The sequence below is a fragment of the Armigeres subalbatus genome, chromosome 1, assembly GCF_024139115.2.
Source record: "Armigeres subalbatus isolate Guangzhou_Male chromosome 1, GZ_Asu_2, whole genome shotgun sequence".
Taxonomy (NCBI): domain Eukaryota; kingdom Metazoa; phylum Arthropoda; class Insecta; order Diptera; family Culicidae; genus Armigeres; species Armigeres subalbatus.
The window spans coordinates 179,211,664-179,230,081 of NC_085139.1; the positions used below are offsets into that span (position 1 = coordinate 179,211,664).

At 40.7% G+C, this 18,418-nt stretch overlaps 1 protein-coding gene across 1 annotated transcript; it reads left to right on the plus strand.

Moving 5' to 3' along the window:
- The first annotated feature begins 7,657 nt into the window (after positions 1 to 7,657).
- LOC134206785 (uncharacterized) lies at positions 7,658 to 11,042 on the plus strand. The gene is made up of 3 exons (XM_062682509.1): positions 7,658 to 8,925; positions 8,987 to 9,580; positions 9,636 to 11,042. Exons 1-3 carry the CDS (start codon positions 7,741 to 7,743, stop codon positions 11,040 to 11,042), a joined length of 3,186 nt encoding a protein of 1,061 aa, XP_062538493.1. The 5' UTR covers positions 7,658 to 7,740.
- Positions 11,043 to 18,418: the final 7,376 nt, after the last annotated feature.

Consider the following 18,418-nt stretch of genomic DNA (forward strand, 5'->3'; position numbering starts at 1 on the left):
AAAGAAAATGATACATCGAACCATATGTGCACCATATAATGTTAGTGAATTGGCCAAATGCGAGAAAGGTAGTATCACTACTCGGGGAACTTAGTTTTTTCTCTATCACGTCGCTTATGTAACAATCACACTAAGGTAAGGAAGTGTTCAATACAATTCCTTCAAAACGTGATGACGAATCCTTCCTAGCTGACTCGGTAGGTATTTTTGAATGCGATAAACGCAATTCTTTTCCGAGAATTTTGCTTCAATTAGAAAAACTTTAGTTCAAAGCCATGTTAACCAGCAATTCTGATCAAACGGTCGCTGTAATCAGTGCGGAACACATTGACGAATACATCTAGATGCTGAGATAAAACGAACGCATGCCACAGAGAGTTCAAACGATTGTTTCGCTGAAACCAGTGGAACATGGCCTTGAATTTGATGTTTGATTTCATTTGGCGAAATGTGACGTTTTTTTCGCAACGTTCATGAATATGGGATATCCACACAAAGAAAAAATATTTAGGGTTGAGGTCTGTTACATGCAAATGTAGCCAAAATGAGTGCATTGTGGTCTAGTTAATGAGCAGAAGATATTATTTCGATTTAACATTAATTAACTACTTTTGGGATTCTTTGATGATAGAAATATTGATGACAATTTATGTAAGGCATTTTCTGTGGTTTTCAACACATCTCCCCCTATGTAAGACTTTTTTCGTGCAAAACATTTTTATTTATATGGGTCGAACGAATGTTACAGACCCTTCTCCCCCATAAGTGCATACATAACAAGTGTGCGGCTCCAAAACAGTTTCGACTCATATCCCATTTAAAAGGACTCATTATGAGATAAATAAATAAATTTCCAAAGTCAATACAAAACATGATATTTTCATAAGGTGCATTTATGAAATCACATTGAAGCATTTTGAACGCTGGACTGAATTTCTACCAAATACAGTTGACTATTTAAGATAATCAAAGACAATCAGTGACATCATCTATGCATTATGATGAAAAGTGGGAAAGGGTCTAATCGGACATTGATCATAGGTACGATCTACTGTTAAAAAAAAACTAAAACGGTAGCCGCTCCAATCCCGCTGATAGGAACTAAGACCTATATGAAAATGAATTAAAGCTTAATTATTTTCCAATCTGGGGTGTAAAATATGTGACAGAAAGAAGGTTTTGCAAATATTTGAATGGCTTGATGACTTGTAAATAATTTATTCAATTAATATCACCTATATTATTGATTGTTGAGTTCATGTTTCACTCTCTCCCGCACGCACGCCATCGTCCCATCGTCCCGGATGCGCGCACTCAATTTCGGTGCAATTCCCATTCGCTGCGAAGCCGTGAAAATTATTTGATTTTTTATCCCACACGAATGTGGCATTACGTGACATCCATCCCGATGATGGCGAGTGAAGCGTTGGTTAGCTGTTTTCTTTGAAGTGTGCGTACATCATGCAATGGTGATATTTTTTCCCGATAGTGATTCCCAATATTGGGCGGATCTCTTTTTTCCCCCCGGTGGTGGCAGGATCGACACAAAAGTCTGTCACTGGAGGGGTTGGAAAATGAATTTGCATAGCAAACGACAACCGGACCGACACCGAGTGGCTGTGCTTGACTACCGACCCACCTACTTCCGCAACACTTGATGGCGATGATGCAATTGGAGCGTTTTTATGTGTCACTGGCCGCAGATTTGTTTGATTTTGGTGATGGCTTCATAACAACCGGCAATGCCACGTTGGCATGGGACATAATTTTATTGGCTCAGTGCAGTGAAACGTGTTTAATTGAATTGAATAATTATTGCGATGTGGGTTGAGTATGTGGTACCATAGTGGTGACTCCGGTTAGGTCGGTGGTTTGGAGGTGGATGATTTTGCTCATGTTTTGCATGGAAATTAGCTTCTTTGTAACATTGTGCGTTCGTTGGGAATGGAAGAATGTGCAGTTTGCGTTTAGTTTAATTGATTGTAATTATTGAATTCGATAAACCCAAATTTCCCATTAGATAGTGATGATGCTGCTGGCCCGCAAATAAAAATCAGAAGGGTTGTATACAAGACACGATCGTATGTAAGGCTTTGATGCCTATCCCTACCTCCTCGTGGTGCAAGTCATCCATTGTAGTTCCTCGAAAAACACACATAGCACCAAACCCATCACAACACTGGTAGATACGTCTGACATGCCACCACCAGTGCCATTCAGTGGGATCTAATTCACCGGGAGATCCAGATTACCATCCGGTACGACATGAGCCCAATTGACAATCGTCGTACGGGTGGTTCCATGAGCATTAAACAGTGAGTCAATCCAACGCTTCGGCGTATGAAAGATCAAACTAGAACAGAAGCAGATTATTCTGCTGGAGAAGCTGGTGTTAATATTACGAGTGTTGTTCTGCCGTAATCTGAAAAAGTGACTTACACTATGTTTCCACAAAATCTGTTATCGAGTAGTACTCTTCGAGCTCTTTAACAGAAAAATGAAAAATATGTATGTTGTGATTTCTGTGATTTTCTCCCGAGCTTACGATTTGGTAGGGTAAAACGACCTATAAGGCAACGCAAAGTCCATAAAAAGGTCTGAACATCACATTGCTGAGAAATTTAGAGCAAAAAAACTGTTTTTTCAAGGGTCACCCTAAGTAAACTTGGGACAATTGCTCTAAATCAGTCAATTCAAGAGCTAGAAAAATAATATTTTGAACAAAATTCTTGGAATCTGGCTGAACTACAACTTCGTGGAACATTATACATCCGTATCTCTGTTTTGTTTTTTTTTTTTTTTTCAAATGTGGCCCACCCTTTTTTATGACACCATTCCTCCTTACCGTTAGGAACAACTTTGTAGAACAAAGTTTTTTTTTCATGTCTGCTATTTTCGGCTTGAAAAACTTATTACCGCTTTGTCTGCACCTGGACCACTGTGGAATGGTCACTGCGTTTAAAGAAAAAGTACTGTTCTTTTGTGCACACACCCACCTACCTGGACTAGCATCGCAGGCTATGTGTCCAACCTGTTTCTGATTTATACTCGTTCTTCTTTACCGACTGTGGTTTTTATCCAGTGTTTTTTTTAGTCATTTAGACTTGATTTTGACGTAGGATTACGTCTTTCCGGAACATTGGGGGTCATTCTGCAGTTTCAAATTTGAGACCGTCACGAAAAGTGGTCAGGAAGTATGGGCTAATAACTCAGCCGTCTTTCAACCGATTTTCAAGATTTTGGTGTTAATCGATCGACGAACTCTTTAAGATTTTGCTCAACTATCGAAAAAATGCATTCAAAGTGCTGAACTATTGAAAAATTGAATTTTACTAGGCACTGAAAATCGGTAAACCAACCAATCGCGATGTGCATCGCAAGCACAGACATCAAAATCGTGCAACCTACGGGCTCGACTCCAATCCTCAGTTCGACTAAATTTTCTCGGAGAGCGGGCACAACGATGACGCCCGTAGGAGCAGTCTCAGCAGAAAGTGGAACATCGAGAGGCCATCGCTAAAAGCAACAATCTTCGGACTATCGTTTAGTTACTGTTAGTGGCGCATTTTGGAAAGAAAACCGGTTCTTCTCAGGACCAAAATTTTATTAGAAGATAGAGTTGATTGCAAAAATGGCAGCGATTACGGTCCCCGCATACCAGTGGCGTCACTGGAAATGTTTTCTTAATAGTGACTATTTAGCAGAAAAGTGAAATTTTTACGCAAGATACGGACTATCGTTTGTTTGCTATGATTGATTAGAAAGGCGCATTGTGGATCAAAATCAATTCTTGGCAAATGTACTATTGAGAGGTAGAGCCAAAATATTTTCTTCAAAGTGCACATCATAACCGCTTGGCGACGGTAGAAAGTTGGAATCTGCTATCTATTAAAAGTGCGGGAATTAAACAATGATGACGTCTCACATCATTGAGTTGCGTCAAATGAGATTTTCCCAAGATTCTGATTTCGGCGTACTTGCTGTTTATTATTGGAAAGGCGCGTCATTGGAAACAAAATCATCTTTTTACACGGGAGAAGGTTGAACCGAGACAAAAATCTGCAAAAATGCAAATCATAATCGCTTGGTGACGGGCAAAGTTCTTTGGCTGTAGCAGCCGATGCGCTCCTTGCATGGAGACGTTCCAAAACAATGTATTAGGATGGATGACTTCTATCGTGTTCCAGCGGCAAATTCTTAATTGGCTGACAGTGCATCAGTAGTAGAAATTCATTACAAAATTTTGATTTCCGGCGTGCACGGTACGAAAATTCCTCTCCTCTTTGAGTGAGACTGTGGCCCTGAAAAGGGCCGTTTTAAGTGAAGCTACTTCCTCGTTCATTCATTAGGAGCTGACTTACTTGGTGACGACTTTGGAACCCTCCGAAACGGCGGGCTTGGCCAGCTCGACACGCACGAAGATACTCGACGCCTTCGATGAGACGCCCTTCTTCTCAGCCTTTTCACCGTCGGTGATTTCTGGTCGGCGCTGCGATGTAATTGTCCTGCCGAATTTCCGAGAAGTAGTAGTAGTAGTTTATTACTACTGATGAGACGCCCTTGATGATGTTTCTTCTCAGCCTTTTCACCGCCGGTGATTTCTGGTCGGCGCTGCGATGTAATTGTCCTGCCGATTTTCCGAGTAATAAATTGTCCTGCCGATTTTCCGAGAAAATCAGACTTCGGCTGGTCAGAATACGTTTGCATGGACTTCGAGGCCCCGCCCCTTTGAGCGCCGTATCATTGGCATCGGCTTGCTTGCTCCGCCTTTCTTTCGTTCGATGCCAATGCATTCGTACATAACAAGGGCCTCTTCTTCTCCTTCTTCTTCTTCTTTTACAAATCAAATTGCAAATTATGATCGCTTGGCATCGGCTTGTTTGCTCCGCCTTTCGTTCGTTCGATGCCAGTGATTTCGAACATAACCAGCGACTCTTCTTCTTCTTCTTTTACTTCTTAAAAGTGCAAATTACAATCGCTTGGCGTCGGCAGCAGCGCAAGCGCTCTTCGGAGGGGGATGCTGCGAAAATTGATTCGCATGATGGCGTATGTCGCGTTTTAGCGGTAACTTATCGAGCGGCTGACATTGGGGTCGGTAGCAATGAAATGAAATTTTTCTAGATTCTGCTTCGGTTTTGTTGCTGCTTGTGATTGGGAAGGTGCATTACTGAAAACAAATGGGTTCTTTTCAGAATCATAATTTCACACGAGAGAAGATTGAGCCGAGACAAATGTTTTTCAAAGTACAAATCATAAGCTTTATTGCTGCTTGTGATTGGATAGGCGTATTGTGGAAAACAAATTGGTTCTTATAATAACTATCATATTACATGGGAGTATTTTGAGCTGAGACGAATTTTCTGCAAAGTGCAATTCATAATTGCTTGAGAGCAACAGAACAACGCCGTATTTAAATAAATATGAAAATTGCTAACATTTGAGTAAATTTTCAATCGAATATCATCTCTAATCCCAGCACCTACTAAACAGGGGTATTCTTGAAATAAACATTTTCTCACCAGGTTCAACTTGGCATTCAATATGCATGCATTCTCTAGCACAGACATCACTTTTCAATAGCTAACGTGATGCAATTTTCATATTTATATATATTATATTTTTCGATATACAGTTAGTGTCTCGTATCACATCGGTGAAGTGAGAAACATTAGTTGTGCTTAGAAGAAGTTTATTCGATACTAGTGAATACAGTGCGATGTCGCAATACTTGGCAGCGAAGTATAAACGCAATTCCAGGAAGCGTGAAAGGGATCAACAATCGGACGCACCCTCAAAGCTTCCAAGGACGGACGCTGAACGGGCACGGAGTTATCGGGCCAAGTTGAAAGCGGCCAAGGGTAGTACGTCGTCGGCTACCGGTTGGGACGCTGGCGAAGGGCCCTCAACTCGAGGTAGGAAGTTATTATTAGCAGCAAATGTGTAAATACATATCAATAATGTGAACTAATCTTCAAATTCTATGATGACAGTATAGAAATTTTGCATTTTATCATTTTATATAGCAGATTTATCTATAAATGTGAAATTATCAACGAATATTTTCTATTACCTATTTTCTATTACGAATACCTCTATTTCTCTTTGCTTGTCGTCGAATGTATTACATTGTTATTACACATTATTTATATATTATTTTCAATAAATGTAGCATTGACAACATGGTAAGTACTTTTAACGGCTGAAGTTCTTCAAGTACTTCGAAATATATACTGCAAATGTTTACTTATTAGCTTATTTAGCCTGAATTGTTTGTTGGGTTTTTATAAATCGCTAAACGATAAATGGAACAATATAATTCCAATCCCAAAAGCCCAAAAGTTCTTAGATATTCAATTTGTTAATATAGTTCCGAATTCATTCACTTGGTAGGTTACATTAGCCTGCCAGTAGAGTTGAAATCACACAATCGGTAAGATTTGGTCCTTTGATTTGGTGTTGAATTAAATTTGCAAATCGATTGTGTTTGAATTTTGCATTCATGTATTAATGGATAAGATTTGAACCGAATTTCTATTTTGTCTTGAGTTTGAATTTCGATATATTTTTCGGACATATTATTTAATTGTTCTGAATTTGAGTATGATTCGGATTAAATTTGAATTAAATAGTTGGAGCTTCTCAAATATTATTTTTATTTAATGAATTATTGGGTCGTATTAAATCTACGGTGTCTTTTACTTGTTTATTATTTGATTCAATTGAATTTTGAATTTAATATTTGGAACAATAACATATTAGATTCCAGCGAATCGCAAAATTTTAACAAATAGATTTTTATGACATAAAGTTAAGATTTACTTAAACTTTTGGATAGTGTGTTTTGTACAAATATATCCTAAACACATGCTACTTGAATTTTATATTACTATGCTATTGTTGTTTATAGTACGCTTGGCAATAATTTTTCATTTCATCTTTTATGTTTTTAAATGTCTTATTGTACTTGGTACAGTCATTTTAAATGCGAATGCATCTGTCAATTATGTATATCTGTCTGTCAATAAGGATTAATCTTCCCGTGTTACAATTTCTTCGAGTAGAATTCAACTTAATCCGTGCTGATACGGTCGTAAACTCTGATCATGAAGATTCCGACGCCGGTGAAAATGTTGTGATGCAGTCCGCAAGAGCAGATGTCGATGATGAGCGTGGTGACTTTGAAGAAAACGTGTCTGCTGTCGATGATGATGGCGAACATATTTCTTCGCTTTTAACACAAGACAAACCCAATTTCGATCGGGCTGATCGGGAGTTCCAGAAACGTTTCGTGGAAAACGATTTCGGTTGCGCTTGTGATGTGTGTGCTAGAATCTGGTTCAGGAATGATTTGAAACCAATCTCCGACTCAAATGCTGCCGTGTTACTGGCGACAAATTATTTCGAAACGGTGGAAGGATTTTTGGCGTGTGCTACATGTCGAACAAGCCTGAACCGCGGATCAATTCCACATTGTCGCAATCGAATGGCTTTACATATCCCAAGTTTCCGTCCAATTTGCCTCCGCTAGACCCTCTCACCACAAGACTGGTGTCTCCCAGGATCAATTTCATGCAGTTTCGTCGTTTGCGGCATACTGCAGGTTTGTGGAAAAGTTATTTTAACTTAAAATGTATTACATCAAATAAATATATGATTTTCCTAACCTATTTTCATTAACATGCAACAGGTAGTTTGGCAATAATCGGCCAAATTATCAACATTCCAGTCGACGTGGCCCAGATGGTAGGCGAACTTCCCCGCCACCTGGATGACGACTATGCTATCAACGTGTGCATCAAGAAACACTTCATACACAAATCAAGTTACTTGTCCGGCTACGTGAAGAAAGGTACCGTTAAAGCATGGCTGAACTATCTGGTTACTACACCGCTCTACAGGCGGAATGGAATTGTTTTCAATGAAGAAAACTTGGCTGCGATCGGACAAACAGAGCAGACGGATATTTCGGAGGAACGTAGGGCAGTAGACCTTGAAGTCGTCGACGAGATGAACGAGGTAGAAATGATGATTGGACAACAACATACGCTCATGTGGAATGAAGACAAGTGTCTGGAACTTGCACCGGCACAAAATCAGAAACCGCTTTCCATTATCTACGATGAGTTTGCTGAGGAGCTGTCTTTCCCCGATATTTATCTTGGTCATCCGAGATGCTTCAACCGTGAAGTCCATGTGACAGCGTTCATGATGGCTACTAGCGAGGTGCGACGTCGGGATCGGCGGGGCGCGAGACCGGAGCATATTTTGTATATGGCCATGAAAATCATGCGGCTGCGGGTATCGGAAGGATTGAACAATACCTTTAAATGCATGGGCACGGCCAACATAACAAGGGCGCAGTTGCAAGATCGGGAATTTTTGGAAAGCTGTATTGAGCGTAACCTCTCTTTTCTGAAATCTATTCCGAACTCCGTTCAATATTGGCAGCAAAGAAAACGGGATGTTTTCGCCATGATCCGGCAGCTGGGGAAACCCACGATGTTTTTGACGATGAGTGCAAATGAAATTAGATGGCCTCACCTACTAAGCATTCTGCGGAAGCTTTCTGGTGGCTCTAACATTGCGGAAATGGACGATATTGTGCAACAGTTGTCTGCACTCCAGCGTGCTACACTTGTCAGCGAAGATCCTGTCACGTGCTGTGCATATTTTCACAAGTTGGTAAACATCTTTCTGCGCCTTCTGTCATCGACCAGGTTGAGCCCGTTCGGCAAATACCACGTTGTAGATTATTTTAAGAGGATCGAGTTCCAGCATCGTGGCAGCCCGCATGCACATATTCTGCTCTGGCTGGCGAACGATCCCCGTGAGGATGTTTCCGAAAGAATGCCCGCTACTGTTGAGTTGATCGATTTTCTGTGCTCCATCAGATCGGAAGATCTGCCTGAGACCTATGGCAATCAGGTGGGTTTAAATTTCGCATAGTTTCTAGCAAGTAATCACTCACAATGTCAAACCCTTTTAGGTTCATAAACACACGTTTACGTGTTTCAAGCGAAACGATAAACGTTGCCGGTTTAATATTCCGTACTGGCCAATGGATCAAACCAGAATTCTGATCCCCATTACAGCCGGGGATGGCCGACTTCAACAGCTAAGCAGAAAGGCAGCAAAAATGCGGGAAGCTCTTGAAACGAAGGTCTACGATAGCCTTGACGCGTTTCTCGTTGATAGCAGTTGCACGTACGATTACTACTTGGACGTGATTCGCTCTTCCATTCGCCGACCAACAGTTCTGCTGAAACGTTCCATGACGCAGCTTTGGACCAATCCATTCAATCCTTGGATCGCTGAGAAGCTCAAATCCAATATGGATTTGCAGTTTGTGCTGGAGGAGTTTTCATGTGCTGCTTATGTTGTGGAATACGTAAACAAGACCAACAGAGGCATAAGTAGTTTACATCGTGACCTCATAAAGCTCCAGGAAGAGCATCCAGACCAGGCGTACGATGGATTGGTGAAGAAGGTCAGCATAAAAATGTTAAATTCCGTGGAAATGTCTGCCCAGGAGGCTGCTTGGTATTTGCTTCGGCAACCGATGTCAGAAGCCAGCCGCAAGGTACCATTCATCAAATGATATAGTTTTCACAATTTAGAATTCAATTTCGTTTTAGGTTGAGTTTATTGCGACAATGTGGCCACAAGAGCGAATAAAATCCAAGAAGCGGAACAAACAGATGGACGAAGAGGATCTCGACGACAATTCCACCGATGTGTGGACGCTAAACATCATCCAACGGTATGAACTGCGCCGAGGAATGGATGATATCTGCTTGGCGGATTTCGCAGCATATTATTCGGAAGAAAGATCCACGAAGCATTCATATAGACTCCGTTTAGTTCCCCGTGTATTGCGTTGGTGCTCATACAGTATGGCGGAAATGGTCGACTATAAGCGTGAGATGGTTCTCCTCTTCCTACCGTTCAGGAATGAAGTCTGCGATGTACTTGATCGGAACAAGTTCCTGAAGTTGTATGAAGACAACGAGGCCGCCATTTTGGCAAAGCACAAGGAGTATGACTGCGAAATGAACTTGGATCAGGTTGTGGAGGAATACATCCGCATATGCAGCGAAGACGACGAGCAGCAGGTGATTGCCGACCAGAAGCGCGATGAGTTCGTCCGCACGATCGTCATGGAGCCGAATGATGACGATATTCACAACTTGCCAACAGGACCCTTGGCAGCTGTCGTCAAACAGCGATCAAATGTCTTGTCAAAGCAAGAATATTGTGAAATGGTGCGTGCCACGAATGCAGAGCAGCGGGATTTGATTGTGCAAGTAATCCACAGCTTGCATTCCTCTGAAGAAAACTGCAAACCAGTGCAAATATTCTTCACTGGCCCGGCGGGCTGTGGCAAAACGTTCACTTTGCGCATTCTAATGGAGACAGTGAACCGGTACAGCCAAGCTCATAATAAGCAGCACAACGCTTATGTAGCATGCGCATCCACTGGAAAAGCAGCGGTTGCAATAGGTGGAACAACAGTGCATTCCGCATTCCGGATTTGCATGTCGCGTAGGCAAAGCTCAAAGCTGAGTTTCGAGGCATTACAACTGTACCGGAACGCCTTCGCCAACGTGAAGCTCATCATTATCGACGAAACAAGCATGCTGGGTGCTGATGTCCTCAACACAGTACATGTCCGGCTTCAAGAAATCACGGGGAACTACGACGATCCATTCGGTGGAATGCCGATCGTATTTTGCGGCGATCTTCGTCAATTGCCACCGGTCAATGCGCGGGCGGTGTTTAAACCGAGCATAAACTCCATGCATGGCGCCGTTTTATGGCAATCTCTCGACTTCTACCCATTGGTTCAAGTTATGCGACAAACCAACGAGCAGTTCTCCGGCATTCTCACAAAATTGGCAACGGTGAGCGGATGTCGTCTGAGGAAATCGAGCTTATTGAAAGCAGGTTCCGTACGGAGGAGTGGTGTCGGCAGCATGTCCCTCGAGGGATCCGGTTATTCCATCGGAACGCTGATGTCGAACGGTATAACTCTGTGGCGTTGATGGATCGAGAGGCTGTCGAATGTACTGCAGATGACCTATACTCTGGTTATAAGGACAATTCCCAGCTGGCCAGTGCTCGCACAAAGGTGCATAAGATGAGTGTAGTAGAGACTGGTGGCTTACCGTATCTGTTGCGTCTTGTTCTTGGTACACCTTATATGCTGACCACCAACGTGGATGTCGAAGATGGCATCGTGAACGGAGCGATCGGAGAGCTCATGCATGTTGAGTACAACGAAGGAAACTCGCAGCAACAGGCAATCACGAGGCTTTGGATGGCATTCGAAAATGAGTCCATTGGGAAGATGTTGAGAGTGAAGGCCAGACCGCTGGTGTATTCGAGACCTGGGGTGCTACAAACAGGCTGGACTCCAATCGTCAAACGATCGGCGAACGTAACCCTTAACGGTGGTGTTAAGTGCAAAAGAGTTCAGTTTCCCGTTGTAAGTGCGTGTGCCCTCACAGTCCATAAGTCCCAGGGAGGCACATTCTCGGAAGTCGTATATAATTACGATAAGGGTCAGGAACAGCAGCTAGTTTACGTTGGTCTTTCCAGGGTTACATCAATCGACGGATTGTATCTGACGAATGCCAGTAACTCATTCCGGTTCCACCACGGAAAGGGTTCTATGACCCCTAGAATGAACGACCTTCGGACGGAACTTGAACGTTTGAGTAACCATCGTATGCGCACCATTACAGACGATATCATGGAAGCTATAACCGCAAACAAGTTGGCTTGTACGTTGATGAGCATCAATGTACAAAGTTTGAATGCACACTCGTCGGACATTGCAACAGATCGGGTGCTTACCGCCGTTGATTTGCTTGCAATGAGCGAAACTTGGCTTGACAACGGCACAACCACAAACATCAATGGATACCTTTGTGTTTGTCAAGAGAAGCGTGACGGAACAAGAGCGGGAGGAGTGGCAATATTTGAACGTGCTGGTTCGTCGACTATGGCCGTTTCTCACGCCATTACGAAGCTCAATGAAAGCTATGACCCAGCATTGAGTGTAGCAGACGAATATGGGGACTGCTGTGCTGCAGAGGTTTCAATCATGGAAACCCGCACGTTACTGTTTGCGGTATATATTTCACCAGGTATAATCAAATAGTAGTTGTGTTTGTATTTAAGTGTGTTGCATTAAATTTTGAATATTTACTAGGTACCACCCTGAAGCAAAAGAAATATTTCTTAGTGCGCAACCTCATAAAGTACACCCATGTTGCCATGCCCGTGGTAGTGTCGGGAGACTTTAATATTGATGTGACGAAAGAGGAGAACAGAGATTTCATCTGGTTCATGAAGCAGTTCTCTATCTGGATTGTGCTTCGGATCCAACTATAGCGACTACTCTGGGTGGCACATGTCTCGATCTAACGTTCACCCGGAACGTAAGTGTGGAATGCAGGAGATACTGCACGTACTTCTCCTACCACCGGCCTATTTTGTCGATTCTTGCGGTGTCCTGAGGTAAAACTAATGATTTAGAATTAAACATAGTTCTCTTCATCAGTTATGTTATTTTATTCTAGAACCGATGCCATCCCAGTGAAGTGAATTAACGTCACTGATCGTCGTTGGTCCGCTAGTTCATCTGCCAAAACGTTCGATTCCAACCAGAATGACCAATCATTGACATCAGCCGGACAGTCCGTAGCAAAAATAGATAATTGATCCTGAAAATGAAACTTGAGTATTTGGTAATTAAATTTATATTTAGATCATAATGTATTTAATATGAAACATTCTTTCCGTTTTGTTCTTTTCTTTGTTTTCTACAGATTCAGCCCAACAGTGGATTGATGCATCCTTTAACATTCATCGGGACCACGGCGTACATCACTTCAAAAGGCTTCAAGCCAACATAAACAAACGGCCCTTTTCAGGGCCACCAAATATTCACGGAGGAAGATGTTGTTGAGGCTGTTGTTTACCGATCTTCTGTTTCTTTAATACTCTGCTTATAGTTATAAACCGAAATGAGTTTATAGTAACAATCGGGTTTTCGCCCATTTATTTCCAGGATATGCGACATGTCGAGGATATTCCAACCCAGATTGAATATACAGCCCCATCTTCAAAAATCAGCACCAAGAAACATATTTAGAGTTTCAAAATAAAATCTTCTACACTTACGTAATCCTACGTCCAATTGGCGGTCGTGTCTCGGATACAACCTTCTACTTTTTTTTTTTTCAATTTTAACGTCTATTAGACTTGCATTATTTTATAGTCCCTAGACTGTTTCCTATTATTAAAGGGATGTGGAGGGGATGGGAATCGAACCCATGACCATCTGATTCAGAGTCAGCCGTGTAGACAACTACTCTACAGACAATGTTCCAAAATGTAAGAAGAGTGATTCATTCATTACTTGCAGATTGTCAATTTGGCAAGGGTCTGTTCAAATATTACGTAACGTGAAAAACGTGTTTTTAAGATCCCCTCACCCCCTCCTAACAATCCGTAACAATTTTCAGAACTACCACCACCCCAATGCGTAACGCGTAACAAATACGATTTTTTTGAAAAAAGTCTAATTTTGGTAGAATTTGAAGAACGGTGCAATAAACTATTACGTATTGGATGTTTCATGCTTTTTAAAGATAATAAATATTTTTTTGAAAAAAAAATTGAATATTTTTACTCTATGCAATTAACTTGTTACGCGTAAGAATATTTCGAAGGACCCCCACCCTCTATACCCGATCAAGAATGCATAACAAAATTATAACAAGGGGAGTTATTTATTTCAGAAAAATAATGTAACAAAATGTGTTATTAAATTGGCTGGTTAGTTGTTAAAATAACAAAAATTATAACAAAATTCCCTCTAGCCGTAACATAATTATATCAGAGGTTGTTACCTTCATTTCAACATTATAACAATCGTTGATATGATTATGAGGTACAAAAATCTACTTTCATGGTAATTGCCTACATCACGTATAAAAATGTGGTCGCTTCAACGCCGGATTTTCATCCATAATGTAGGCAATTAACTAACTAGCTAGTACTATTAACATCGAACATTGATTCAAGTTATTCAGGAGGAGATTACCTCCGCTTTTTCCAATATCAAAAAATGTAGGCAATTATTTTGTGTAGAAATACATACTAATGTTGTTATAATTTTGATATGAAATAAAACTGGCCGAAGACACATTTTTATCGAATTATCTAATTATAACACACGTTGTTTTGAATAACAACCATTGATAGAATTGAGTTATAATTTTATTATGGATTCCTGATCGGGTATTTTGCTTAACAAATGGTAACAAAAATTAAACTACTTCCCACCCCCTATTGCAGGCCTGGTAGCGAGTCACTTTTTAGTGACTTGGTCACTTTTTTCGGGCTAGTCACTAAAAAGTCTCTTTTTTCGACCTCAAGTCACTAAAGTCACTTTTTCTCGCAAAAAGTCACTATTTTCAACTATTTTGAAACTATTGACCAAGTTTTATGTATCCTTCGGATGATGCTTTGTTCATGGCGGAAATGAAATTACGGATCTTGGAAAAATGATCGCTCTAAAACTTCGCCAGCCATTTAACTCGCTGCTCTTATTGGCATTTCACCAGTAGCTAATTGGAGGTGTTTTACGTCACAATTTATAAATTGATATACAATCATTTTTTTTTAAACTCAATCTTCATACAGTAGGGGAAGGTGGGGAGACTTGACCCCTTGGGAGACATAATTGGTTTTATAATAGATCCGCTAGACAAATGATCGTTATGTGACGAGTTATTTTTTTTTATTGACAGCCTTCCCAAGTAACCAAAAGTTCCTTTAAGAGTACGTTTTTCGCTTAAGCAGCTCAGTGAAGCTGATTGAGCGAAAAACGTATTCTTAAAGGAACTTTTGGTTACTTGGGTTAAGAAAATTATTTTGAGCTTTTTAGTGGAATGTCTTCACTTGTCATAAGACGAGTTTATACCATCCATTGAATTCCACCACTTAATTGTATCTTGACAGATACGTATTTCGACCTCAACAGTAAGGCCGTCTTCAGTGTCTCGTACTTGACTCGACTTCGTCGAGTCAAGTACGAGACACTGAAGACGGCCTTACTGTTGAGGTCGAAATACGTATCTGTCAAGATACAATTAAGTGGTGGAATTCAATGGGATGGTATAGACTCGTCTTATGACAAGTACTTGGGTTATTTACTCTATTATTTACTGTGTTTTGTTCCTCCTAAAGATGTTTTTAGTGGCCACGCAAAATTTGAAAACTTCTCCCAATGCTTCTCCAAGTGCTATATTTTTTTCACAGCACAAATCCATAAAATTTAATATTTCATATGCTTAATGATCTTCATTGATAAAAATGCCAACATTCTACCACAATTTCAGGATTTTTGGATTTTGAGTTGTTGCCTCAATTTGAGGAGACTTGATTCCTCATTAGTCATCCAAATAAAAATTTGACTAGAAAATTCAAGAAAATATAATTTGTTCTCAATTTTTTGTAGTTGGACAGATGTAATGGTTTGCTCTGAAAAAATATTTAATGAGTAGATATCATAGAAAGGAGAACAAGTCTCTCCAATTTTGAAGATTTACATGCGCTGTCGAATTCCATAGTAAAAATCGTTCATTAATACGCACAGCAAGTCGGAAAATCTGCGTATTTTGCAGGAAAAATATTTAAAAGAGAGTATCGATCCTCGGCTCGTTGTACATGAATCTTCATATTTTTTCGAGCGCTCAATCCTCGGCTCGTTGTACATGAATCTTCATAATTTTTGTTTTGTTTTCTACCAAAACGATCCGTACTGTTGTTTCTGCCGCACTAAAAATACCAAAACCTTCCGTGGCACCAGTGACAAATCGTATAATTCTTTGCATCTTTTTAAAGTAGGTGTTCAGCTAATCCAATGATCGTAATTTTCACTCATTCTCAAGAGAAGAGAATGCCCATTCGCTCCAAAATAAACGAAAGATTAAAAAAAAAGAATGCCCATTCACGCAGATTTTTGTCGAGAGATCACCCAAAATTTACCCAAAAACGCTTGATTTCGTCTCATCGAACTTGCATGGAATTGGAAGTTACTATTTGGTCACTTTTTTCGTCAGCTTTGGTCACTAAAGTCACTATTTTGAGTGGCTTCGGTCGCTACCAGCCCTGCTATTGCGTTACGTAATATTTGAACAGACCCCAGCCGAAACACCTCTAAGCGTTTCTACCAGGAGAAGACTCATCTGGCGGAATAGTATTATTTGAGAACTATTTATATATGTGCACATAATAGCATTTAAAAATGTATTCTCAAGCCGAACAACAAAATTCCTCGGCCCAAAAACTTTTAGCAGCGCCGTGCTGCCAAAAGGCCAGGAGTCGTTAATAGTATAAAAATAATCCTTCATCGTTAAGAGGAAAACTGTCTAATACGTTGACGCTATAATGTTATTTATAATTCTCTCGATTTCAAAAAGCGAAAAAAATATAGCTTTTAAATGTTTGGGAGGAATTTGGATTAGTGAACATATTTTCTCAATCAAATAAAAAAAATGAATAATATCATCTGGCATCACGTTGTCGTGGAACGTGCATTGTTTTGTTCACGTCGCATTTTCTACCGTCCCGAGAGAGAATGAGAGATTTAGATATTGAAAGATTGAGTGAAAATCGCTTGTGCCGAGAATTGATATGAAGTATGCCGGAAAAGCAATCGGTGTGCCTAAAATACGTGCCTCACCTCGTCAATTCAAATCAAATAAAAGCTTTTTCAAGCGATGTTTTGCAAGAAGAACAAGTGAACCCCATTGCAGTAATACATGGCCCACAAAATTCAGGGAAAGTTGCTTCATGTCATAAATATCAATTAAATAGTGCAGTCGTACGCATGTTAGGCCGGGAATGGGGTAAGAAACCCTACTTTCGTTGGCTTTGGTAAAAGTTTCCATCTACATCTCGCACCACTTAAATGTCCAGGTTATGTCCAATATCCCCAAGGCAACTGATTCCGAAGTTTCGCTTGAGCGTTTCTTCCAAGGTTTTGATAATCCGGCCATCCTCACTTGCTACAATCAGGTCATTAACGTAAACGAGAACGTAACACTACCTTCCTCTAAACTGATTTCGATACAAGCAAGGATCCGCATTACACTATTGGACACCAGCTAGTTTGAGGACATCTTGAAGACGATGATTCCACGACCAGACCAAAGGGCTTTTCTTCGATCGGCAGACCTTGCTCTCCATACCAGCAACTGCAAATCCAGCGAGCTGTCTCATAAAAATCTCCTCCTCAAGGCTTCCATGGAGAAAGGCCGTCTTCACATCGTACTGCTTGACCATCACTTCTCGTTTGATTGAAACTATCTCCTCCAACATCGCCTTTTCCACTGGTTGCTTTGGGAACTGGGCATTATTTCTTTGAAACTCTTCGACTCCTCCTGAACCAGCTGTCCAGCCACGCACGCATTACTGCTTTGCTGTCCATCTTTGCGCGCTTTTTGTTAGGCGTTCGTGCCAAACATGAACGCACTTGCTGGTCGATGTCGCCAAAGATGCAGACTCCTTGTATTGACGGATCACGAACAAACCTCCTTCTAACTCAGCAACTGCACCAATCGTTCCATTACCATTTCGGATATTCTTCCAGCGGATCACCCGGTAGCCCCAACATAACATAAATATAAAGCCACAACATAAATTCCACACTCAGGGTTTGACAAGAACTTTTTCTGAAAAAATCCCTGAGTCCTGGTCCTAATGAAATTTTTGAATTGACCGTTTTTACGGATGTTCCGGATCGGTCCGGTCGGTGACCACAATGGTCCGTGTTTGGTCAAAACATCATACTCGGGGTTCGATAACAATTGGTTTAAAAAAAAATACGATGACATTTTCGAATTGACATTTTTTTCCGATGTTCCGGATCTTCCAGGAGACCTTCATATTCACTCAAATTTAACGATTTGCGATTTTTTCAACTCACCCGTAAGATTGCAGTTCAATACATTAAGAAAAAAGAAACAAACATGCGTTCACCATTAATTTACATGCAATTGAGTCGTTTTACACCACCATTCGGGCGTTTTGCCTCATGCCTATTTTTCAAACATTTTTAAAATGCGTTAGAAAGTCATGAAAACCTTATGATTCTGAATAGGACATCATTGTGAAATGGTTTTGTAAATTTTACATCTACACTTTGAAATAGTTCGGTATTCTTGTTTATAATGGTGAAAAAATCAAAAAAGATTAAGGGGTACATTTTGGACCGTTCTATCCTACTTGAGGGTGGAGTCAAAGTAGTTCAAAACGTAGCGTGTGTAGGGCTACTGAAAAGGCTACTGAATCGAAACATTGTATTTTTTGGACTCTCATACTTCAAAGAAGATCAAATTAT